This window comes from Ostrinia nubilalis, chromosome 5 (genome assembly GCF_963855985.1).
Source record: "Ostrinia nubilalis chromosome 5, ilOstNubi1.1, whole genome shotgun sequence".
In the NCBI taxonomy this organism is placed as follows: domain Eukaryota; kingdom Metazoa; phylum Arthropoda; class Insecta; order Lepidoptera; family Crambidae; genus Ostrinia; species Ostrinia nubilalis.
Genome location: NC_087092.1, coordinates 8240797 through 8267470, shown reverse-complemented (window position 1 = coordinate 8267470; position 26674 = coordinate 8240797). Strand labels below are relative to the sequence as shown.

The 26674-nt window shown below is 42.9% G+C and overlaps 1 protein-coding gene across 3 annotated transcripts; it reads right to left on the bottom strand.

Annotated features, from left to right (window-relative positions):
• Window positions 1-653: 653 nt before the first annotated feature.
• On the bottom strand, window positions 654-26674 carry LOC135071797 (MLX-interacting protein). Of its 3 annotated transcripts, none has more exons than XM_063965623.1 (18): window positions 26215-26674; window positions 24430-24536; window positions 21896-21969; window positions 21696-21821; window positions 21465-21621; window positions 20616-20711; window positions 16668-16832; window positions 15258-15399; window positions 14306-14427; window positions 13458-13654; window positions 12913-13065; window positions 11951-12136; window positions 10123-10279; window positions 8978-9096; window positions 7375-8421; window positions 6674-6801; window positions 2266-2389; window positions 654-1791 (listed from the first exon to the last, which is right to left on the bottom strand). In XM_063965623.1, the coding sequence occupies exons 1-18, from the start codon at window positions 26505-26507 to the stop codon at window positions 1651-1653; spliced, it is 3534 nt and encodes a 1177-aa protein (XP_063821693.1). In that variant the 5' UTR covers window positions 26508-26674; the 3' UTR covers window positions 654-1650. The 3 variants fall into 3 exon arrangements, with proteins under 3 accessions (XP_063821693.1, XP_063821695.1, XP_063821694.1); XM_063965625.1 differs by lacking the exon at window positions 26215-26674 and adding an exon at window positions 24583-24816 and having other exon boundaries at window positions 24430-24498; XM_063965624.1 differs by lacking the exons at window positions 654-1791; window positions 2266-2389 and adding an exon at window positions 3520-3607.

Below are 26674 nucleotides of genomic sequence, written 5' to 3'. Positions count from 1 at the left end.
TAAATATTTTTTAAGTATAGACTAAAACGTTGTTATATCAAGTTGTGTCATGTGTCTCAATGGCCACTTCATATCTTCGAGTTTTACATTGGTTGACCAATGAAATATTTTATATGTATTTCCTTTGTGGTTAAAAGCAAACCGCTAGAGCCAAAAAAAAAGTATTTTATGGAAATATCAGCGTATTTACTTTAATTCTGTAACCTAAAACCCCATGAATGTAAGATTTTTTAAAGCCACAATGTCTTCTTAAAACATTAAACTAAACTGAACTTTAATTTAATTAACTTAAAACTCATTTTATTTCACCTGGTCTCATCTCCACGAGCGAGCAGTGCTGCTCGGCCCACAGCAGCGTAGTGCGCACGAGGTCGGCGCCGCTGCCGCACGACACGCATGCGCTGAACGAGTCCACCAGCGCCGCGGCTACCACGCTAAACTGAACCTTGTGCCAAGGAACATAAAGCTCATATCTCACCTGGTCTCATCTCCACGAGCGAGCAGTGCTGCTCGGCCCACAGCAGCGTGGTGCGCACGAGGTCGGCGCCGCTGCCGCACGACACGCATGCGCTGAACGAGTCCACCAGCGCCGCGGCTACCACGCTAAACTGAACCTTGTGCCAAGGAACTTAAAGCTCATATCTCACCTGGCCTCATCTCCACGAGCGAGCAGTGCTGCTCGGCCCACAGCAGCGTGGTGCGCACGAGGTCGGCGCCGCTGCCGCACGACACGCATGCGCTGAACGAGTCCACCAGCGCCGCGGCTACCACGCTAAACTGAACCTTACTCCAAGGAACATAAGGCTCATATCTCACCTGGTCTCATCTCCACGAGCGAGCAGTGCTGCTCGGCCCACAGCAGCGTGGTGCGCACGAGGTCGGCGCCGCTGCCGCACGACACGCATGCGCTGAACGAGTCCACCAGTGCCGCGGCTGCCACGCTAAACTGAACCTTACTCCAAGGAACATAAAGCTCACATCTCACCTGGTCTCATCTCCACGAGCGAGCAGTGCTGCTCGGCCCACAGCAGCGTGGTGCGCACGAGGTCGGCGCCGCTGCCGCACGACACGCATGCGCTGAACGAGTCCACCAGTGCCGCGGCTGCCACGCTAAACTGAACCTTACTCCAAGGAACATAAAGCTCAAATCTCACCTGGTCTCATCTCCACGAGCGAGCAGTGCTGCTCGGCCCACAGCAGCGTGGTGCGCACGAGGTCGGCGCCGCTGCCGCACGACACGCATGTGCTGAACGAGTCCACCAGCGCCGCGGCTGCCACGCTAAACTGAACCTTGCGCTAAGGAACATAAAGCTCATATCTCACCTGGTCTCATCTCCACGAGCGAGCAGTGCTGCTCGGCCCACAGCAGCGTGGTGCGCACGAGGTCGGCGCCGCTGCCGCACGACACGCATGCGCTGAACGAGTCCACCAGTGCCGCGGCTGCCACGCTAAACTGAACCTTACTCCAAGGAACATAAAGCTCAAATCTCACCTGGTCTCATCTCCACGAGCGAGCAGTGCTGCTCGGCCCACAGCAGCGTGGTGCGCACGAGGTCGGCGCCGCTGCCGCACGACACGCATGTGCTGAACGAGTCCACCAGCGCCGCGGCTGCCACGCTAAACTGAACCTTGCGCTAAGGAACATAAAGCTCATATCTCACCTGGTCTCATCTCCACGAGCGAGCAGTGCTGCTCGGCCCACAGCAGCGTGGTGCGCACGAGGTCGGCGCCGCTGCCGCACGACACGCATGCGCTGAACGAGTCCACCAGCGCCGCGGCTACCACGCTAAACTGAACCTTGCGTTAAGGAACTTAAAGCTGATGTTGCATTGGCTGTAGTTCGAAAAAACAAATGTTTTTGATCCCAGAGATTTAATTAGATATTTTTCGACACTTTTAGGTTGATTTTACAGTAGGAGTGACAATATAAATTGAGCTAATAGGAGTAGTTAGGAGTGGCCGTAGTAAGCCTTTCCCCAGTATGGCGCTAATAGGGGTGGCTTCATTTGAAACCTGAGACAGTCTTCAGAAATCACCTCAGCAATTCAATCCAAAAATTGCAATCACGCCCACCCTTGGCCTCAAAAAAAGGAATACAAACAAATAGATGGTAGCAAAGGCCAAACTTTTAGAAACTTCCTCAATTTTTAGCATCAAATTGGTATCACACCCACCCCCTTCCTCTGAAAAGGGGACTTCGAATAAATTGTTAATTTCTATCTCCTTTCGACTGTCGATATTGCATTTTCTCTTGTAAAAGGATACGAGCCAATACTTCCAGTTGTGCATGGTGCGGTTGGCCACGTGGCGCGCGAACATCTCGCGCAGGCGGCCGGCGCGCGCGCGCGACACCGGCGCGCCCGTCGCCGGCAGCAGCGAGTGGCAGTTGCTGAGAGAAAAGAGACCTTATTGAACAATGATACTTCTATGAAACCACTACGAGTATATCAGATGCTTTAGCGCCCAGAATGCTGCGTTTAGGGCGCACTAAATTGTATGAACTTCTATTGTGGCGCAGTTACACTATGTGCAAACTAGAACGAATGCAAGCGCGATCACGCGCATGGAAATATAGGCGACGCACGGAAAAACAAACTGCAATGAGGGTTCTCGCGAATGAAAAATCCGCCAGATGGCAATACGTAGACGCGAGGTCCAAATGCTGCATGATTGGTTATTTTTGACATGACATTGACAGATATGTTAAAATCCACCAATCACGCAGCAGTCAGACCCCACATCCACGTCCCGCCATCTAGCGGATCTTTCATTCGCGAAAACCCTTATTGAGTTCAGATGTTTACACTATCTGATTCGATCAAGTTCGCGCACCTAACCGCGCCATTGAACAAATGCTGCATTGCATCAATCAATTTTATAGAGGAAAGGAAACGCAGAGTTCTGGGCGCGTGGCTCGTTATGACTAGTCTATAACAGAACGTAGCGCGCGCGCGACACCGGCGCGCCCGTCGCCGGCAGCAGCGAGTGGCAGTTGCTGGGGGAAACAAGATCTTATTGAACAAAAACACTTCTATGAAACCTCTACGAGTATATTAGATGCTTTAGCGTCCAGAATGCTGCGTTTAGGGCGCACTAAATTGTATGAACTTCTATTGTGGCGCAGTTACACTATGTGCAAACTAGGACGAATGCAAGCGCGATCACGCGCATGGAAATATAGGCGACGCACGGAAAAACAAACTGCAATGAGGGTTTTCGCGAACGAAAAATCCGCCAGATGGCAATACGTAGACGCGAGGTCCAAATGCTGCATGATTGGTTATTTTTGAGTTGACATGACATTGACAGATATGTTAAAATCCACCAATCACGCAGCAGTCAGACCCCACATCCACGTCCCGCCATCTAGCGGATCTTTCATTCGCGAAAACCCTCATTAAGTTCAGATGTTTACACTATCTGATTCGATCAAGTTCGCGCACCTAACCGCGCCATTGAACAAATGCTGCATTGCATCAATCAATTTGATAGAGGAAAGGAAACGCAGCGTTCTGGGCGCGTGGCTCGTTATGACTAGTCTAAAAACAGAGCGAAGCGCGCGCGCGACACCGGCGCGCCCGTCGCCGGCAGCAGCGAGTGGCAGTTGCTGGGGGAAACGAGGCTTTATTGACTAACTATACTTCTATGAAACTACTAAGGGACTTAACTGAGTCAGTGCCTGAGGAATGGAAGCGGCACGGGAGGGGTTTAATTGACATAATTATAACGTGAACAAGCATACAAATTTCGCTGACATTACGTTCCCATTATCAGACTCGCCAGCACCCAGAATGCTGCGTTTAGGGCGCACTAAATTGTATGAATTTCTATTGTGCATCAATCAATTTCATAGGAAACAGCGTTCTGGACGCATGGCAGTCCAGAATTTTTTTTATAACTAGTCGGGCAACCGATTGTGCTTGATTAGAGAGAAAGAGCGTATAAGAAATTGTAATTGAGAAAACAAAACAGTTACTTGTTATTATGATCTCAAGTGGTACTTTTGTATCTCATTGTACTAGTCACGTACAGTTAAGCCTAGACGCAGACCACCAACTTTTTGTCGGTCGAAAGTTTAGTCAGGCAGTTAATCAGTATTGGCATGTATGGAAGGAGGGGATGGAAATCCTCACTCCACATCTGGTCAAAATCTTCAGAGCCAGCTTGGCCTGGGGACATATACCGGAACGATGGACCACAGTAAAAGTCATATTCATTCCAAAGGCTGGCAGAAAGGACTACGCCTTGCCAAAGTCCTTTAGGCCAATAAGCCTCTCATCCTTCCTTATGAAGGTTATGGAAAAGGTAATTGACATCTATATTAGGGACGTAGCACTAAAAACGAAACCTATTCACCACACACAGCATGCCTACCGCAGAGGTAAATCTACGGAAACAGCCCTGATCAGCCTGATTGACAGGGTCGAAAAGGCACTGGAAGACAAGGAAATCGCGCTTTGCGCATTTCTAGACATAGAGGGAGCTTTTGACAACACTCCTACTACACTGCTGGTCGAAGGTCTGGTTGCAAAAAGCCTTGACCTGACGACCACGAGATGGGTGGAGTCGATGCTCTCCAACAGGAGAGCTAAGGTATCTCTGCTTCAAACCACTATGGAAGTTACAACCACCAGAGGATGCCCGCAAGGGGGCGTGCTTTCGCCCCTTCTCTGGACTCTGGCGGTTGATACACTACTGTATAAAATGGCCGACCTCAACATTGACACTCAAGGGTACGCTGACGACCTTGTTGTCATAGTAAGGGGCTTCTGCCAAAGTACAATATCTTCCATAATGCAAAGAGCGCTAAACACCATAGGTGGGTGGTGCAAAAGAAACAGTTTATCAGTTAACGCTGATAAAACTGTCATTATTCCATTTACCAGGCGTAGACAGTTGAACAAACTAGTCAAACCCTCTCTAAATGGAAAAGAGATCGAGTTTTCCACGGAAGTCAAATATCTGGGCGTCACTATCGACCAGAAACTAACATGGAATACTCACCTTAATAACATCATACAAAAGGCAAAAATTGCCTTAGGCTCCTGTAGCCGCATGATGGGCAACAATTGGGGCTTGAATCCCCGATCTGTCTTATGGCTGTATACCACTATCGTGAGGCCGACTATATCGTACGCCTCTGTAGTGTGGTATCACAAAACCAGCCAAAAGACAGTAACAGTTAAACTAGGTAGTCTGCAAAGGCTTGCCTGTCTCATGGCAACTGGGGCAATGTCAACCGCACCTGAGGCGGCCCTGAACGCACTACTGTGCCTAACGCCCCTAAGTATGCACATTGCTAAGGAGGCGGAGGCAAGTGCCTACAGGATAGACGCTCAGGGGGGCTTCCATTGCATATCCCAGAGAATGAGAACATTACTGGAGGCTATAAAGAGCACACCTACTCTTTGCATGACTTCTGACATCATGGTTCCAAGTTGTAGCTTCCAAAAGAACTACAAAGTGGAAATACCACACAGGGAGGACTGGCTGAACAAGCAAGTCACCTGTGAGAAGGGCAGCCTTATATGGTTTACTGATGGGTCAAAAATGGGCCCTAACGTAGGCTTTGGCGTGTATGGAGAGCAGCCGAAGCTTAGGCTATCTCAAAGCCTGGGCAAATTTGCCTCTATCTTTCAGGCAGAAGTCTACGCCATTATTGAATGTGCGGAAGCTAACCTGCGAAAAAATTATGCCAACCACATAATTTACATTAACTCAGACAGTCAGGCCGCGCTGCTGGCCTTAAACTCCAACTTAATCACCTCAAAGTTGGTAGAAAACTGCATGAGTAGACTAAATACTCTAGGAGAACGAAACAGAGTAACGCTGAGATGGGTTCCAGGTCATGCGGGAATCGAGGGCAATGAAAATGCCGACGAACTAGCCAGAGCGGGAGCGGAGGGAACACAATATGGTCCAGAACCCTTTTGTGGTGTTCCCAAAAGTCTCGCTCGAATGACCCTGGAGAACATCTATTTAAACAAATCCTTTATGGCATGGTCAGACACGCCAGGATTAACTCATTCCAAAGCTCTCATAAAAGCCTATGATCGAAAAAGCTCTAAGCAGATCATAGGACTGAGTAGGACCAAAATGCGCATCTTAGTTCGAGCCCTCACTGGACACTGCAGCTTAAACAAGCACTTGTCCACTATGGGACTGTCCGAAACAAGAACGTGCAGGATGTGCCAAGAGGCAGATGAAACGCCACTACACATGCTCACGGACTGCGGACCTCTGATGCGCAAGCGGAGCTTACACCTGGGCAAACACATCCTAAGCCCACAAGATGTAAAACATATCGCCCCCCAAAAGATACTGCACTTCCTAATGGATGCAGGACTCGGAGGCGAACTGTAAGGAAAACAGCGGCGATCACAATAGATCGATAACGGTCGCAGTGATACTAGGACTTTATTGAACTAGAATAGCCGCTCAACACAAATAAAAAAAAAAAAAATGTATGGAAGTGCGCACATTACACCGATTCGATTTTCATACAAATTAAAATCGTGTCCAACTATCGGCCAACTAAAATCGGTAGTCTGCGTCTAGGCTAAGTCAAATTTATTAGTCGTGAATCGCAACTCGTTCTATTGTATTTTGAGGTTTAATACCTCAAGTGTTTCATATCAAAACTTAGTTAATTTAATTAAAATGCGCAACTTACGATATTGAGTTATTTAAACTTTCTGTTTGTTGCCGAAGACTTTCCATTTCTTCTTTTATTTGATTCCTCTCAGCTTTCAATTGTTTGATATATTCGGCGCCTTTTTGTAACATTGCAGCTTTGCTAATCTGTAAATAATCAATTGAAGTTGTTGTCAAGTCACATAAATATCTTATATTACAATATCTAATAATCAGATCTCACTTAAATAAGGTACAGTTATAAAAAGATAGGAAAGACATATTTTATTATACGCTTTGTTTAATAAATAAATTCTTACGTATAAACATTATCACAGAGGTCTCTTTCCAATCTCACATCTTCAATTTTAAAAGCATTCAATTCGCAGTTTAGTTACGTTCAGATGGCGCTCCTACCAGGAAGAAGGCCTAAAGTCAGTAAGGATCAGTAGAAATCAGTAGGATCGCCATCGCCATCGCGCACGCAGTGCTAAATATCACGCGCGCGCCATGTTCATAAGGCACGACACGTGACGTTAAAGTTGCATGCAGTCAAACAAATAAGGTTCGAATGTCGTCGGCATAAGGCCTCCCGCGCACTAGGCAGTCTGCCGCAGCCTGACTGTGGCAGCCAGTTATATGAATACTCTTGGCTGCCTAGTGCTTTATCGTCCTCACCTTGGCGGCGGGGTGCGTGCGGCGCGGCTTATAATATAACATTAGGCCAGTCATTATAGCTACCTTGGCGGCGGGGTTGGCGTTGAGGTGCGGGATGAGCGCCTGCAGCGTGTCGAAGCCGTTCTTGATGTTGTAGCGGCGCTTCTGCTCGGCGTGCAGGTGCGTGCGGCGCGGCTTATAATATAACATTAGGCCAGTCATTATAGCTACCTTGGCGGCGGGGTTGGCGTTGAGGTGCGGGATGAGCGCCTGCAGCGTGTCGAAGCCGTTCTTGATGTTGTAGCGGCGCTTCTGCTCGGCGTGCAGGTGCGTGCGGCGCGGCTTATAATATAACATTAGGCCAGTCATTATAGCTACCTTGGCGGCGGGGTTGGCGTTGAGGTGCGGGATGAGCGCCTGCAGCGTGTCGAAGCCGTTCTTGATGTTGTAGCGGCGCTTCTGCTCGGCGTGCAGGTGCGTGCGGCGCGGCTTATAATATAACATTAGGCCAGTCATTATAGCTACCTTGGCGGCGGGGTTGGCGTTGAGGTGCGGGATGAGCGCCTGCAGCGTGTCGAAGCCGTTCTTGATGTTGTAGCGGCGCTTCTGCTCGGCGTGCAGGTGCGTGCGGCGCGGCTTATAATATAACATTAGGCCAGTCATTATAGCTACCTTGGCGGCGGGGTTGGCGTTGAGGTGCGGGATGAGCGCCTGCAGCGTGTCGAAGCCGTTCTTGATGTTGTAGCGGCGCTTCTGCTCGGCGTGCAGGTGCGTGCGGCGCGGCTTATAATATAACATTAGGCCAGTCATTATAGCTACCTTGGCGGCGGGGTTGGCGTTGAGGTGCGGGATGAGCGCCTGCAGCGTGTCGAAGCCGTTCTTGATGTTGTAGCGGCGCTTCTGCTCGGCGTGCAGGTGCGTGCGGCGCGGCTTATAATATAACATTAGGCCAGTCATTATAGCTACCTTGGCGGCGGGGTTGGCGTTGAGGTGCGGGATGAGCGCCTGCAGCGTGTCGAAGCCGTTCTTGATGTTGTAGCGGCGCTTCTGCTCGGCGTGCAGGTGCGTGCGGCGCGGCTCGCGCGGGGAGCCAGCGCGCGGCGAGCCCGGCGACGTGGGCGGCGACAGCGACTGCGCAAATCAAATCAAATCAAAAATACTTCTTTCTTCTTCTTTTATTTTGGCATCGACTTGGTTTAGAGAACCATGATTTCCCAAGTGTCACGTAAATAACTTTCACAAAGTTACAGGGTTTTTAAAAACTCAAAAATATTTATTAATTTTGAGCAGTAATTATTAACATATGGCATACGGGGGACTCCTTCACGCACATTTATGGGCCGGATCTGACGCAGAATGCAAACCGCGTGCTTTTCCATACTAGTATATAGAAACACTAAAGCCTTTACTTTATAGAAAAGTGCACATTTTGCGAAGTGCATATTCTGCGTCAAAACCTATAGGCCGACTGGGCCGTGCGTTGAATACAGGTCGTTTGAGATCTCTACGTGTAATGTAGTGCAGCGCAGAGGCGCTCAAATACGGCCTGACATTTAAGAAACACAACTTTATCATGAAACTAAAAAAAACTAAACAAGTAGGTTAAATAAAACATGTCAAAATGACAAGTTTATTCTTCAAAGTTATGACGATTAAAAATCAGCCCTGAGTCACAGATAATACTAACCGGATGTGGTGACATTATATCACTGCCGATAGGCGAGGGCTGGCCTTTCCGAATTGGGGACTTCGGATCCGATCCTCCGGCGACTTCCTCATTACTCCCCATTTTGTACACGCTTTTAGCTGGAAGGGGATGACGGAATCATTAGTAACCCTATTCCATATTTTACTGAAAATATACTAAAATAATGGCATGCAAAAAAGCTTAACAGTGTGCGTAAGATTCGCAAGTGTATGAATTGTAGCATTGAGCAAATATAGTTCAAATGCCATAGGCAAGGTGTGCTGTTCTTGCACTTGAGTGATCCGATAAACTACGCTTGACAAAAAGTCCCGGGTCGATCAAATATGCATCTTATGTCAATGTGAGTGTAGAGGCTATGGAGGGATTGTAAAGACTATTGGAGGGAGTGTAGAGACTATGGAGGGATTGTAAAGACAATGGAGGGAGTGTAGAGACTATGGAGGGAGTGTAGAGACTATGGAGGGAGTGTAGAGACTATGGAGGGAGTGTAGAGACTATGGAGAGAGTGTAGAGACTATGGAGGGAGTGTAGAGACTATGGAGGGAGTGTAGAGACTATGGAGGGATTGTAAAGACTATGGAGGGAGTGTAGAGACTATGGAGGGAGTGTAGAGACTATGGAGGGAGTGTAGAGACTATGGAGGGAGTGTAGAGACTATGGAGGGAGTGTAGAGACTATGGAGGGATTGTAAAGACTATGGAGGGAGTGTAGAGACTATGGAGGGAGTGTAGAGACCATGGAGGGAATGTAGAGACTATGGAGAGAGTGTAGAGATTATGGAGGGATTGTAAAGACCATGGAGGGAGTGTAGAGACCATGGAGGGAGTGTAGAGACCATGGAGGGAATGTAGAGACTATGAGGGATTGTAAAGACTATGGAGGGAGTGTAGAGACTATGGAGGGAGTGTAGAGACTATGGAGGGATTGTAAAGACTATGGAGGGAGTGTAGAGACTATGTAGTGATTGTGGGGGCTTTGGGGGGAAAGTAAGGGCTGAGAGGGGAATATGGAGACTGTGAATTTAGTGTAGAGGCTGTGAATTTAGTGTAGAGGCTGTGAATTTAGTGTAGAGGCTGTGGAGGGAGTATGGGAGCAATGAGAGCTATGGGAGCTGTTCAACTGACAGTGCTGCGCGGAGAGCAGCTGCGCGAGCATGACGCTGGCCTGCGGCAGGCTGGGCTCGGACGCCACGCTGTTGAGCGGCGGCCGCGCGCCCGCCTCGCCGCCGCCCGACTGCGAGCGAGAGCGCATGCGCAGCGCGCTCGGCGTGCTCTCGCGGGCCTGCGAAGCAACACGTAAAGGTTCAGCCAAACCAACGCGATCAGCCGGCGTGCAGCGATGGCGATCAATGCATTTAACGCCCGTATTCACAAACATTACTATGAGGTCTCACAGTGCGCGTGAACGCACAGGGTGACACACGAACCAATCACAGAGCTCTATTCAACGTTGTGTGTTCGATTTGCTGCTTCACTTAAGCAAGCATCGTTTGTGAATACGGGCGTAAGTCTGATCGCCATCGCTGCATGCCGGCTGATCGCGTTGGTTTGGCTGAACCTTAAGGGCGCCTTCCATTTAGACGTTTCGTGTCGAGTGTTTATCGTGCGTTTGCAAAACCGCACACTATTAGTAATTGTCCATTTATTCCGACGCAGTTGTCATACAATTTACCGTCTGCAAACGCCCGACAAATGTCCGCCACGAAATGTCTAAATTGAAAACGCCCTTTAGGAATATCCACGATTGTCTAGTGCCGGCTGTACTCTTGTCAAAGTCTCGTCTAAGAGCTCTCGCTCAGACTCGCCCGAATGGCTCGCGAGACAGCCCCATGTGCGAATTAGGGAGCGCCGAGAGAGGAAAGCCGAGAGGAAAAAAATTTATTTTCCCCTTCGGCGAGTCTACAGCCGGCATAAAGCGTGATATAACGCGAATGTGGATGGAACAACAAGAATAACGAAGCGCAGTCGCAGCATCACGCCTCTAGTTTACCTTTATTTTGTAACGCGCACTCGTCTTTTGTTTATAGTACACAAAAGACATTCACCTCAAGATTGCGTCCCCACCATTCGCGTTACATGACATTACATTACACAAGTCTGAGCTTAAAGTAATTTTGATAAAAGGACTCAACAAGGCTTTTGCTTACGTTTCAGCAGTACAGTCTTGAAATTCTTTTTTTTTATCCACAACGAGGAAGCTCTTGGCCTGTATCTCACCTGATGGTAAGTGATGATCAGGCCGAGAAGGTGAAAGCGAGCTTCACTCGGAATCCTCAACCACGGAGGAACTGGCTATCTTACCTCTTACTGCCGGAACACAACAATGCTGTTAACATTATTGTTATGGCGACAGACTTAGGTAAGACGGTGGTAGCTAGCCAGGCGGACTTTGAACAAGCCCTACCACCAACCAAACCGAACAAAAAAATCTGCCCCCACTGGGAATCGAACCCGGGACCTCTGCGTCTGAAGTAGGTGGTCTTACCACTAGACCACAGAGGCGGTAAATGGCAATGCCAGATTTTGTATGGAAGGTGGCGTCTTTTTTTTTTCGCGCGGCCATGTAAAATCATCAAACTTCTAACGCTCGTAACTCAGTTCAGACTGAGTTTAGAGGTATACATGTCATAGTAAGTTTGGTTTATTACATTATTTTGTAATCAAAAAACAAAGATTGGTCGATGGCCGCGCGAAAAAAAAAAGACGCCAATTTCCGGCATTGTCTTTTATTGAATTTATCATGTGCACTCACCCTGGCGGTATGCCTCAAGTGCGTATCGTGGGCGTGGGGCGGCGCGTGGGCGTGGGCGGGCGCGCTGAGCGACCAATCAGCGTTGAGCTGCGCGCCTAGCGGCAGGCTGTGCGAGCGGAACTGCTCCTTGCGGCCCGGTCTGCCCGAGCTGTTACCGTCTTGAACTTAACTAATTTCATCATTATACACTTAGCCACTCACCCTGGCGGTATGCCTCGAGTGCGTATCGTGGGCGTGGGGCGGCGCGTGGGCGTGGGCGGGCGCGCTGAGCGACCAGTCGGCGTTGAGCTGCGCGCCTAGCGGCAGGCTGTGCGAGCGGAACTGCTCCTTGCGGCCCGGGCTGCCCGAGCTGCTACCAGCCTGCCCTGAGCTGCCGGCGCCTGACACCTGACGACAAAAACAATATTTATAGTTTAACGATTCTAAAACGTCAAGTGCCAAAAATCGGAACTTATAACCCAGCATTATAGTTCCAAAATACTGAACTGTCCTATCCATGACATTGACAGTGGGGCGCCACCGTCAATACCGGATCGCTGGTTCCGATTTTTGCCATGTTGGAAACCATATAGTTGAACGATGGTAGCGCCCCCCTGTCATTGAGTTTGGTGGGACAGTTCAGCGTGGGTCATCTATAATAGTAGCGCCCTCCTGACAATGTCATAGCTGGGACGGTTAATGTCATACTTACTTCTATTCTTAGATTTAAGTTGACAGTCATCAAATCAAATACATATAGTATACAGATAATACAGAAAAATGAACCGGCCTGGCTGTATAAGACTGGGTCTAAAGGTAACTTAACTTTCCCCTGGGACTAAAGTAGTCTTTACTTGGTTGCATTTTATTGATTATCCAGCTAATCCAGCTAAAGATCCGGGCTACTGAAGACTTGTAATGGTGGAAAGGAGATGTAGTAATAGCGTAGAATAAAGTAGATTCATAAGAAGACTCAAGATCACCCAAAGAGCGATGGCACAGAGCTCGTAGAGCTGATGGTCGTTAGGACAAGAAGCCATAGTGTAGTTAGGCCTTCAACTAGGTGGACCGACGATCTGGTGAAGGTCGTGAGAAGTGCCTGGATGCGGGCAGCGCAGGACCGGTCTTTCCACCAGTCGTTAACGTAATTTGTCTGAAAAGAAAGTGGATTAAAAGTGGCTTACCTGCTGTGAGGTAGCTGCCACGAGAGGAGGCGAGGGCATCTTGAAGGAGCGCTGGTTGGGCGCCGCGGGCTTCGGCTTGTAGGCCTCGGGCGCCGGCAGGTATTGCATGGGCGCCGCCGGCCGCGGCCGCGCCTCGTAGCTCGGCTGGCTCGACTGTGACGAAACCACATTTAGTAACCGAACGCGCCTACTAGGGATGATCAATTGACAAAACATCGCTGTTCGGTAAAACATCGATGGTGATCGATATATGCATGAACTATCAGGTTTAATCAAGTGCACCGTGGGTAAAATTATGTCCAGGTATCAAGGTTTTAATAAGGTCAGAATTTAAGAATAGTTTTGATTTTACATACATTGTAATTTATCTACATCGACGGTTTTCGTCAATCAGTCTGCAATCAAAAATAAGTACAAAATGGGTGCATATTCTTAACCTTTTTTTCATGCAGCATAAAATTTTGAAATCCCGAGGTTTAAACAAGCAACATCGACGTTTTGTATCGATCACCCCTACTGCTCTTACGACAGGCAAGCGGAGCTACCATCTGCTGCGGGTAGGGCTGGTAAGGCGGCGCGGGCGGCGGCGCAGGCGGCGCGGGCGCGTAGTGCGGCCGCCGCTTGTCGCTCGATCGCGGGTAGCCGCGCCCTTGCAGCACGAGGGTGGACGCGTACTTTGAACTCGGCAGCGGCTGTTGGAGAAGCGTCACTGTCTCCGGCGCTGTTTGGGACGGCGGCACCGCTGGGAAAGAATAAGCATTGTTACTTTGATGAAGGTGGGTTACAAACTGGTGCAAGACGATTTAATTTCTTGAAAAGCTCAATTTTATTGGAAACAAATAAGAATGTACTCAAGTACATTCACAAGTGCCAAAATACTGGTCAAAATTGAATAAATATTTGTGATTTATTATTTTTCCGAAAATGACGGTTAGTCAGAACTGCCTAGCGGTTGTAGTGACTAGTGGTGGAGTCTGCAGAAACAACTGCCATAGAATCGCAAATTGTAGTCGTTTTACATTCATTCTTGGTCTATCGATCACTGTCACCGTTTACGGATAGCATAAAACAATAAAGAAGCTATAACACACCTGCGTAGGAGAACCAGAGTGACTGACATAGCCCGCAGAATCGCTAAAATTGTGCGGTGTAAAAAGTGGCAGTGGGCGGGGCACATAGCTCGAAGAGCTGATGGCCGCTGGGGTAGGAAAGTTCTTGAGTGGCGACCACGAGCCGGAAGACGTAGCGTGGACAGGCCTCCCACTAGGTGGACCGACGATCGCGGGAGGTGCCTGGATGCGAGCGGCGCAGGACCGGTCTTTGTGGAAATCCTTGGGGGAGGCCTTTGTCCAGCAGTGGACGTCTTTCGGCTGAAACGAACGAACGAACACACCTGCAGTATACTTGTAGTAGGAGTCGGGCTGCGTGACGATCTTGGGCGCCGCCACGTGCTGCAGCCGCGCTTTGCCCGCGTAGGGCTGCAGCGGCGCGTCGGGCGCCGGCGCCGGCTCATACCTAGTGATGCGAAATTAACAGATTTTTGAAAAACGTGAAAAAAAAACTTGACGCCGTTTTTATTTTTGCCTCACTTTTTAATTCAATTATGAATCAAAATACACTAAATCAAGCTATTTATGTATAATTTAGTAATAACAACTTCCAACAAAAGATTGCCCCTTTACTTATTTTCTTTCTTATTTTTATTCTTCATATTTCCTTTAATATCAGTTTCAATGCCTAATCTACTTGTCTTGTGGTCAACGTTGCCAATAAATTGGTGAAATATTGGTACTATTCAACCAGAAAAGTACAGTAGGTATCTTAGAGTCAATAATAAACCGAAATCTGTATTATTATGTACTCTTAGACTCCCCACAGACTACAGACTTTTAGTCGGCCGATAGTTAGGCCCGATTCTAATTTGTATAAATAATCGGCCGATTCAATGTGCGCACTTTCATACTTGTCCATACTGTTAATTATGAATAATCTAAAACGTTAAAATAACGGTATCGTTGTGGCCAATGAGGTGCTGTCATAGTGACATTGACGCATTGTCAATGTAGGGTACACTAGGTGACACTAGGGTAAAACGTCAGAATAGAGGGACGCGTGGAGACGACTCCGCGCGCTTTTGTGCTAAGTGATGAATTGTATCTAAATTAAGGCAATATAATGTGAAAGATGAGTATCCAGTGTTTTATTTATGAGAATAGATTTACCGGCCTCTAATAATACTAATTAACAGCCCGAATCAACTATCGGCCGAAGTCTGTAATTTACGGATACTAATTAATTCATTTCTAACGGTCGAGAAAAATAATTGTTTTTGCAACACTACATACCCGTACTGAGGCATCAGCTCCGCGCCCATCATGCCCTGCATCTCGCCCTGCGCGAACATTCGCGAGCCCTCGTACGCGCGCATCTGTTGCTCGTTCTTGATCGACTCCTCTGACATTAACATTTGAGTATTGTTGCTTGTGCCTGAAAGGTGAAATCATTCATGTTAAAGGGCCCAAAGTCAAGTACCCTATTCATCATGCGTAAAAGTTGGACCTATTTCTCTAATTCTTTTTTTATTGTGTTTGTTATTGTCATGAGAAGGTTCTTATGTAAGATAAATTACTCAATAATTGAGTAAACATAATGGTCATAATAACTTTTCTTAAGATAGGAACAACAGGTCATATTAACGTCTTTCGGAATAGCTAGTACTAAATATAATTAATTTGCTATATCAGTACGTTGGGCATCCTTGGGATGTTACTGAGAAGTGAGGAACAAATTCGGCCACCTTTGTCGGTCTAATTACTTTGAAATGGCAGAGAATGCCATCCGGCATTAAGTCCGCCACAGTGCATTGTTACTTTGTGTGCTGAAGTTTAAATAAATAAATAAATGTGCGATAAAATTTGAAGTTTTACTACTTAGATTTAGCGTCACGTAATGGAATACTGATTGGTTGGTATTTAACTATTTGCTAAATGCTAAATTGCCTTGAAAATAGTTTTTAATGATAATAATTAAGGATGGTGACTCATAAAAGTTTAGGTACATAACGTTACAATCATCGATGTAAACCACCTATCGAGCCGCAATAAATTTTGCTCAATAAGATATTATGATATTACATTGTAGATAAAGATAACATAAAAAGTCAAGTCATGGGCTATAGATATTATCTGTGGCTATAAGTAAGCTAGTGGAATGGAGTGCAAGTTACATAAAGACTTATTTGTGAAGTAAATTTTAACAGACTTCGTTAATTGGGTATTTGACACTATTCATTCACCAATTTAAAGTAAAACTTTTTTAAAAACACATTTCGTTCTGCTCTTAAAACCTCAACTAATTTTAAAATCAAATTAAATTAAGAGTTAATAGCCCTACAAAACATATTATGCGAGTCTCGTTTTGACAGTTCATGAAAAGTACGTCGGAATCGATAGAATAGAAGGTATTTACGCCCGTATTCATAAAAAATGCTTGCTTAATTGAAGCAGCAAATCGAACGCACAGCGTTGAATAGAGCTCTGTGATTGGTTCGTGTCACCCTGTGCGTCCACGCGCACGCAAGGAGGAGGATGGGCGCTGGGGCAGGAAAGTTCTTGAGTGGCGACCACGAGCCGGAAGACGTAGCGTGGGCAGGCCTCCCACTAGGTGGACCGACGATCTGGTGAAGTCGCGGGAGGTGCCTGGATGCGAGCGGCGCAGGATCGGACCCTATTGTAAACTGTTTTATTGTTTCCTACCATGTATAGTCATCTGGCTGGTGGGCATGGCGGCGGGCGAGCTGCCGAGGTAGCCCTGCTGGTACGAGTCCACGGACATGCCTCCGCCCCGGTACAGCGCCTCCTCGGCCGGGAGCGCGCTCTCCTCGGGCACGGGAGGCAGGCGGGGCGTTGACGACAGAAGTTCTGCAAGTATGGGGTTATGGTGGAAATAACTCATTAATTTTTGCAACTAGGTTATAATGGATAAGAATAAGAGAAATATCTGCTCATTTGTACACACAGCAACAAGAGAAAGGCTCAAAATTTAGGATGAAAAAAAAAACACGAAAAAAAATTGTATTTGATACGGGCACGGGAGGCAGGCGGGGCGTTGACGACAGAAGTTCTGCAAGTATGGGGTTATGGTGGAAATAACTCATTTATTTTTGCAACTAGGTTATAATGGATAAGAATAAGAGAAATATCTGCTCATTTGTACACACAGCAACAAGAGAAAGGCTCAAAATTTAGGATGAAAAAAAAACGAAAAAAGATTGTATTTGATACGGGCACGGGAGGCAGGCGGGGCGTTGACGACAGAAGTTCTGTAAGTATGGGGTTATGGTGGAAATAACTCATTTGTTTTTGCAACTAAGCTTTTATGCTTTTAGACTAAGATGAATGAATAAGAGAAATATCTGCTCATTTGTACACACAGCAACAAGAGAAAGGCTCAAAATTTAGAATAAAAAAACACGAAAAAAAAATTGTATTTGATATGGGCACGGGAGGCAGGCGGGGCGTTGACGACAGAAGTTCTGCAAGTATGGGGTTATGGTGGAAATAACTCATTTATTTTTTGCAACTAGGCTTTTATGCTTTTAGACTAAGATGAATGAATAAGAGAAATATCTGCTCATTTGTACACACAGCAACAAGAGAAAGGCTCAAAATTTAGGATGAAAAAAAACACGAAAAAAAATGTATATGATACGGGCACGGGAGGCAGGCGGGGCGTTGACGACAGAAGTTCTGTAAGTATGGGGTTATGGTGGAAATGACTCATTTATTTTTGCAACTAAGCTTTTATGCTTTTAGACTAAGATGAATGAATAAGAGAAATATCTGCTCATTTGTACACACAGCAACAAGAGAAAGGCTCAAGGATGAAAAAAAAAACACGAAAAAAAATTATATTTGATACGGGCACGGGAGGCAGGCGGGGCGTTGACGACTGAAGTTCTGCAAGTATGGGGTTATGGTGGAAATAACTCATTTGTTTTTGCAACTAAGCTTTTATGCTTTTAGACTAAGATGAATGAATAAGAGAAATATCTGCTCATTTGTACACACAGCAACAAGAGAAAGGCTCAAGGATGAAAAAAAAACACGAAAAAAAATTATATTTGATACGGGCACGGGAGGCAGGCGGGGCGTTGACGACTGAAGTTCTGCAAGTATGGGGTTATGGTGGAAATAACTCATTTGTTTTTGCAACTAAGCTTTTATGCTTTTAGACTAAGATGAATGAATAAGAGAAATATCTGCTCATTTGTACACACAGCAACAAGAGAAAGGCTCAAAATTTAGGATGAAAAAAAAACACGAAAAAAAATGTATATGATACGGGCACGGGAGGCAGGCGGGGCGTTGACGACAGAAGTTCTGTAAGTGGGTTATGGTGGAAATGATTCATTTATTTTTGCAACTAAGCTTTTATGCTTTTAGACTAAGATGAATGAATAAGAGAAATATCTGCTCATTTGTACACACAGCAACAAGAGAAAGGCTCAAAATTTAGGATGAAAAAAAACACGAAAAAAAATGTATATGATACGGGCATGGGAGGCAGGCGGGGCGTTGACGACAGAAGTTCTGCAAGTATGGGGTTATGGTGGAAATAACTCATTTATTTTTGCAACTAAGCCTTTATGCTTTTAGACTAAGATGAATAAGAATAAGAGAAATATCTGCTCATTTGTACACACAGCAACAAGAGAAAGGCTCAAAATTTAGGATGAAAAAAAATGTATATGATACGGGCACGGGAGGCAGGCGGGGCGTTGACGACAGAAGTTCTGTAAGTATGGGGTTATGGTGTAAATAACTCATTTATTTTTGCAACTAAGCTTTTATGCTTTTAGACTAAGATGAATGAATAAGAGAAATATCTGCTCATTTGTACACACAGCAACAAGAGAAAGGCTCAAAATTTAGGATGAAAAAAAACACGAAAAAAAATGTATATGATACGGGCATGGGAGGCAGGCGGGGCGTTGACGACAGAAGTTCTGCAAGTATGGGGTTATGGTGGAAATAACTCATTTATTTTTGCAACTAAGCCTTTATGCTTTTAGACTAAGATGAATAAGAATAAGAGAAATATCTGCTCATTTGTACACACAGCAACAAGAGAAAGGCTCAAAATTTAGGATGAAAAAAAATGTATATGATACGGGCACGGGAGGCAGGCGGGGCGTTGACGACAGAAGTTCTGTAAGTATGGGGTTATGGTGTAAATAACTCATTTATTTTTGCAACTAAGCTTTTATGCTTTTAAACTAAGATGAATGAATAAGAGAAAAATCTGCTCATTTGTACACACAGCAACAAGAGAAAGGCTCAAAATTTAGGATAAAAAAAAACACGAAAAAAAATGTATATGATATGGCAACACTTTTCCAAAAAGAAAAAAAAATTATAGATGACCATCCGTGTATCATCTCCTTAAGTTTGCTCTTTACGGGACACTGTATATTTCTCATTAGAAAGAGAAAATGAGAGACGTACTGTCACCCGTGCGCGTACGCCTTTACACGTCCCAGTATTATTTTAACCCTACCACTGCTTCGGGACAAAAAATGGGCGAGCAGCGCAAGAAGCTCAGTCACAATATTGTCAGCCTCTTTTCCAAGGGTTTACTAACTAGGGATGGGACTAAGATTTATTAACTAGCGCTACGCTCTACTCCGCTAACTGTTCTGCCTTCGCACGGCAATGTATTATATCGTACATTTATAATACGTTCTTGATCCACTCTATCTTTGCTGAGAACTGCATTAAAATCCGTTGCGAAGTTTAAAAGATCTAATCGTACAGACAGCGGGGGCGATTTTGTTTTATACTATGAATGCAAAAATGTTTATTGAGTACACAGTTACATACAGATTACAGTACATACGTTTTTGTACTAAGCTATTAGTGATGCGCATGACCTCAATTACAGCATACCTATTCAAGATATTAATAGTACCTATGCTTGTGGTAAACGGGAAGGCCGAAAAGTATTGAAGTAATGAACAATTTTACATGTTTGTTTTGCCAGTTCGATGGTAATTAGGTAGGTAATAAATTATTTTTATCATAGATGTGTCTAACTAAGAATGAAATCATTACCGTTATAATTGAATTTATAACAGGTAATAGATAAAACTCTAATCTGAAGGATTCAACTTTAAATATATGTATCCACTTTTTTTTTTCAAGATAATAAAGTACATCCTAATTTAGTACATAGATCTAGTCCCGATTTTAATCGATACATGGTTTGTCACTTTCTGTCAAATGTTAAATTCAATGTGATGAAACGAGATAACACGTCGTTTAACTTAAACCGAAGTTATTATAGTAGACATTTTTAGCGTAAGGGGATAAATAAATTTATTATTATAGTGTAGATAAGTGAGCTAGGTGACAGTTTATGAAGAGTGTCGACCTACGATAAATAGATATAAATAAGTTCCATTACTCATACTAAGATTAGCCCAAGCAAGAAGAAATGTTGACCCTTTATAAAAATAGATCGAGAATATTACGCATTTTTCTACTCGATTGCGTCATCATACTTGCAGTCATAATATGCCTATAGAAAATATAAGCGTTTGCAATAAAAGATAAAAGAAATGAAGGTCAATAAACACGTAGCCGGAAATTATTGGAGAAGTGGCACAAACATAATAATGAGATAACGAGTTTTGTCTTCCTCACCTTGGAGTGGTTCCAATGTGTCCATAAAATCATCGAGGTTAGGTTGCAAAGGACCTAAGCTCGGCTGAATGAAGTCAGCTAAGCTAGCACCTCTTGCTGAAAGTAAACAATATTACGCACGTGTTAATATTATCACATAATTATTATGAGAACGTATCTTTGTCTGTCTGTTACGTTACACTGAACCAATTTTGATGAATATTGGTATAGAGATATGTAAGCCTGGAACATGTGATTGTAATTATCCCCATGATTCAGGGGCATTCTAACGAAAATAATGTTTGTATGGGGATAATTTAGCAGGTGAAGTCGATGCAATAGCCAGTTTACAATATAGACAGGCTATCTACGCCTATCCACATTCCAAATACGGTGAATTAATTTAAGAATAAATTTATTCGTCTTGATGAATAAGTATTTGAATCAATTGTGTACAAAACCGTGTAAAAACTGACAAAAATCTCACGCACTTGTAATTTCATTTGGGAAATCTTGCACGGCACTATGTGCTGATAAATTTGTAGGTACTTTATTCGAGTCATACTGGCGATTTCTTTTGCGACAGCTTAGATAAAAATATAAGGAGTTTCTTGGTTTTATTCCCAACTATTTTTGTTTTATAACTATCCAATAACCCGTGGCTACCAAGCGGTCAAAGAGCATCCAACCGTATGGTAAGAAAAAATAAGTAAAAACTTATTTTTGAGGATTTGGAAGAGGATTCATTAAGCGATTCGGTAAAATTAAATAAATAGTCATGACATACGTCTATAGCTGGTCTATAAGGCTGAAACTAGTGTGACCTTTTACTAAAAGTACTTATCACAAGATAACAATTGAACAGCATACCAATCTCCCTGCAGTCGGGGAACGCGAAAGGTTGGTGGTTGGTGATGGTCGAGAACAGAGTGTCACTCATGAAGCTGAGGTAGTCCTCGTCTGTTAACATGTTGCCCGCGAGGTCGCTGCATTGCGAGAACGACTCCACCGTGTCCATGTCCGATATCTAAGCAGAAACATTCATGAACATTCGGCGGTCAAATGGTTAAGTTAAATCATACCCATTTTCAAATGCCTCACCGTATCCTGAACGGCGGTGTCCCCCTTGCCGAGGAGCCGCATTATATGAAACATGCGCCATTTTTTATATTCTGCGATTACTGCTTCGGCTCTTCGTTTCCAATATTTGCCTTCTAATATTGTTGTCTGTAATTAAACGAACCAGTTACTCATATTCTCAGTATAGCTTATTGTATATTTCAAAAGTTTAAATAAGTTACCTCTGGTTTTACGTGAGTGTCAACGTCTAACGGTGAAGCGAACTGGCACACCAGGGTATTTTGCTTCTTTATAACTGCAAATCAAATTCAATATTGAGACCATGTGTGTAAGTAGGCAGCTCGTGTGATTATTAGCCAATTAGAATGATAAAGTACCTACTTAATATTAATATGAAGATCGAGACGCAATCTTCAACAACAGTCTTGATTATCAGTGATTTGTTGCTCAAGACTCATTTGAATAGTAATTAAATAGTTAACTTCGCTAATACTAATTAATCATACACCTACACACACCCCTCGATGCGTATGAACACACACCCACGGCCACATCCCTCATTGCTTTTACCGACACGAACATATTGACCAACTTATCAATGATTTATAACTCAGCAAGTATTAATATGATAAAATCGTCTACACGCATCGTTCGATTGGGTCCTTTCACGATAATAGTGCGTGGTAGTCTTGTCGTACATTCGCGTTAGCAACTACAGATACCAGCACCACGCATCATTCTAGCACGTGCTAGATAACATATTAGACATAGTTACAATAGTACCGTTTTCAAAACTAGGAATTGAAACATTGCCCAAAATCTCGATAAATCTACAAATTAGACCCGATTCTCTCACCGTTTATAGAGCGGTCACAAGCGTCAATACTAGTGGACTTAAATAAAATAAAAAACGTACTTACTACCCAAAACTAAAAGTATTAGTATAATAAAAATATGTTTAATAATACTTATTGTATACATTTTCGTTTGAACCATGAAAAATGAAACGGAAAGTTTTTGTTTGGCGGAACAAACCCAATAAATTTTGTCATGCTATTTATACCTGATATAAAAAACACATAGTAATGTCTATGCTCACAAATTGTTTTTACGATAATACAAAGAGCTCTAAAGAGTTTACTTATCCCAACTAATATTATAAATGCGAAAGTAACTCTGTCTGTCTGTCTGTCTGTCTGTCTGTCTGTCTGTTACGCTTTCCCGCTTAAACCTCGCAACCGATTTTGATGAAATTTGGCATAGAGATAGTTTGAGTCCCGGGAAAGAACATAGGATAGTTTTTATCCCGGTTTTTGAAACAGGGACGCGCGCGATAAAGTTTTTCTGTGACAGACAAAATTCCACGCGGGCGAAGCCGCGGGCGGAAAGCTAGTTGTCTATATTTAGGTACTAAACCAGTCAATATTCAGCAATATCATTGTGGTCTCGACTTAGGGGCCGATTTTTAAGATATTTTTAGAGACAAGTAGTCCAATTAACACCAAGTTAGGAACTGAAGATGAAAATTAGGGGAAATCGAGAAAATTGACAAATATACCATAAATAATTTATAAATACGTAGGTACTTATATGTATTGTAATTGTAATATAAGGCACCACTAGTCCAACGTGACTACCGATTCGCGAGTCGGTAGTACGATTCCCAGTGACCACCGCAAATCCGCAATACTGCTTTGCGGGCAGTCTTACTAGACTGCCCGCACTGGTGCTACTGCACCAGACTTCAATCTGTGACCAGCTTTTAATAAATAGGACATACCTACTTAAAAAGTCACTTATTTTTAAAAATATTAAAACGTATTTCAAGACTTCAGATTTAAGCCGCTCAGTATTATCGAACTGAACTAAACTAAAGGTATTTGAGTAATATTTCTAAGCATTTCTATCGATAAAAATGTATTCACAAGCGTCACCTTTAGCAGATTTTTCATTGGCGTCGAGGTATTTGATTCATGATAATAAATCTCAAATACCTACATTTTTTTCAATAGCTGCTGATAAATGATACTTATTAAAATATAACAAAGATCATCAGTTACTGGACAACTGGACATTACCTATCTATAATTACGTTTCACGTCAAGAAATAAGTTTTAAGAGGTCACTGTTATCTGACAATATTTAACCACATTTAACTTATGCAATACAGACTTTTTAGCAATCATTGTGCATTAAAGTATAACCAGACCTTTTTTATACAAAAATATGCGTTGCTTTTTAATTAAGACATTAACGAGATAAAACCGGTAGGTTTCGGAAAATTTTGGTACATTGATAATTATTATTTACATAAAAGTATTACGCATGTAAACTGATCACGAAGTATACTTTATACATAGCAAATGACGTCACGGCACATTAAGCTGATGATTTATCTTTGTGTGAGTAAGACATCAAACAACAGGACTTCAAGCACTTCTCAAACACTAATGTGTTCTTACTAATAAAACAAATGTATAATTTTATACAATAAAGTCTACTGAATAGTACTGACACTGACTAGGATTATTACAAATAAATTATTAATTTATTACAATATTATCTATTGGCCTAGTATTAACAAAGCAGCTAAATGTAATAAATTCATTAATGACTCAAAATTTTATAGATCTTTACTTCATTTTAAATGCAAAAAATATGGAAATTATTCAGTAATGTTAATATAACAAGTAATTGGTAGTACCTCTGCAACATGGCCAAAATAAAATATTATCTCAAAAAATAAAATACTTACATTGCATGTGCCAACATCTCCATATAACATTGTTCAGTCTGATTTTGTCCTTCCACCGGAGTTTTATACCTTTGAAACGATTCCATTTTGGAGAGGTTAGTTTTTGTCTGAGAAAAATAATAAAATAGAAAAATTATTTTTATATTCACTTACCATAATTATCCTAACAACTTCCAGTCACAACCCAATACTTTTTAAAAGCACTTTACTAACTAAGTTAACTATATGAGTCCTTGAGCTAAGAAGTATCATTTTAACTTGTAATGAATTTAAAATAGGCATTATTATGAATACAAAAAAATGTATACTTTATTAACAAGTACAGACTTAGCGTGGAGCTGTACTGTTGAAATATGAAATTGTCTGACAGTCGAATGCTAAGCCACTTATCAGCTGTGCTATCAAATGGATCTTAAGCTTATTGCAAATAGCAGGTTGATAAGGAATAAACTCAGACTTCTTATCTTATCACCCTATAGTTCTACAGTCTCCCAACCGTAAATATAGGTGAAAAATAAATTACTTAACTAGTCTCCTACCTAGTAAAATCAGTTTTATTTTTTGTCTTACAGAAAATTGCTCTAAAAGTAATAAGAGTTGTAATCAGAATTTAACTTTGTTGCTTATTTTGTCTTTGTGACTTTGCTTGTTTACAAGATATTTGTTTTTTTTTAATGATCTGTTTAATGGTTACATTTATTTATTATTATTTAGGTAATATTACTATGGTTTTACAGTTTATGAGAGGTCAAGACATTCAAGACTTCAGACTTTGTAAACGACTTTGAATAAAAAAAGATGTTTTTAATTAAAGGGACTAATGTATAGCGCCAGGCTTACTCATAAAAGGTACTGGTATGGTGGCTCAAAACCTTGATTTACTTTTATGAATAAAACAACTTCAAGAACCAAAAGGATAGGTAAATTAAATATTTATTTTTAATTGTTTTTTTTTTTTACATCTGAAGTTTTTTTCTATTTACTTATTGGGCATTAACCCTTCAAGCCTCATGAATCGAGACAGTAGATATCAATTGTTACGCAGTCTTATGCAACCGTTTGGGGTTTATGATGTTTTGTTTGATATATAATTTTGATTTTCTAATAAAATTACATTTATTTCATGTATTAGTATTGGAATACTTTTTCATTTCATATAATATAGACTTATAAACATATTTTATAATCATGGTTAACCACAATATTTTTCAAGAGGTTTATTGATTAAATTACATATTCTTTTAAAACAACAAAATAGAGGACATACCACCTAAAACAACAGTAAAATCATGAATTATACTATTGTTAGGTAGCTTTGAAATTCCAGCTATGTAATTATGTTTAGTATAAATAAATCAGTATTATCAGCTACCCTTACCAACAAATCAGTGTATAAAATTAAACACAAATATCAATAACTAAGTATTCATAGACGGAGTTATCTCAGAACATGACCTGCGTCTTTTACACAGGCTATGATGACCTCCTGTTATCTTTGCACACCAAACTAATGGAAACATACTGTTTCCTCATTTTGAGAAAACAAGATTCTCTACAATGTTAATGCATGCTTTAACACTTGTAAGCAATTAAAGACTTCCAATAGCTTAGATCAGGTTCCTGTCCGACAATACAATTTCTTTTTATAGCTCCAAATTGGACATTAGTTCATAGTAAAAGCAGGATCAAAATTTAGATTTTTACTAACTAATAAATTAGTTACCTACATGAATCAATGTAACAAAACAACATTAAATTTTACCAATCATTTAAAAACACACTCACCTGTAAGCTAAAGTCATACATTTGAATAATTTTGTAAGCGATATTTCGATAGAAAGCTGTTGATGTTGTTTGGTCACGATTTTGTCTGAGGGAGTGAATTGTTCTTTCGTGCCAGGTACGGTGTAAGTTGTAACCACAGACACTTTTTGAATGTTCTGTTCTTCGTCTGGAACAGGTACTGCCAAATCGTCAAATTCATCTTGAGCTTCTGCTTCAAAATGCGACACCATAAAATGCCCTGAATGAATAGTCTCCTTTCCTGGTCGAGCCTGGCGTTTCTCAACGTGTGTCATCGTTGTTACCTTAGTATTCAATTGCCTAAACACTAGGTGGTAAAGATGAATTAATAATCACATAAAATCTAACTAAGATCAACTTTTGGACTTAGACATATTTTTCATTTTTATCACTATCGCACACACTCACATTGTTTTTCGTCTGACAATGACATGACAGCAAG

Coding starts and splice junctions, on each gene's coding strand:
- LOC135071797 (XM_063965623.1), bottom strand. CDS start 26,507: ATGACACACGTTGAGAAACGCCAGGCTCGACCAGGAAAGGAGACTATT. Junction 15,400..16,667: donor CAGCCAGATGACTATACATG/GTAGGAAACAAT, acceptor TTCACCTTTCAG/GCACAAGCAACAATACTCAA. Junction 1,792..2,265: donor ACAACTGGAAGTATTGGCTC/GTATCCTTTTAC, acceptor CGCAAGGTTCAG/TTTAGCGTGGTAGCCGCGGC.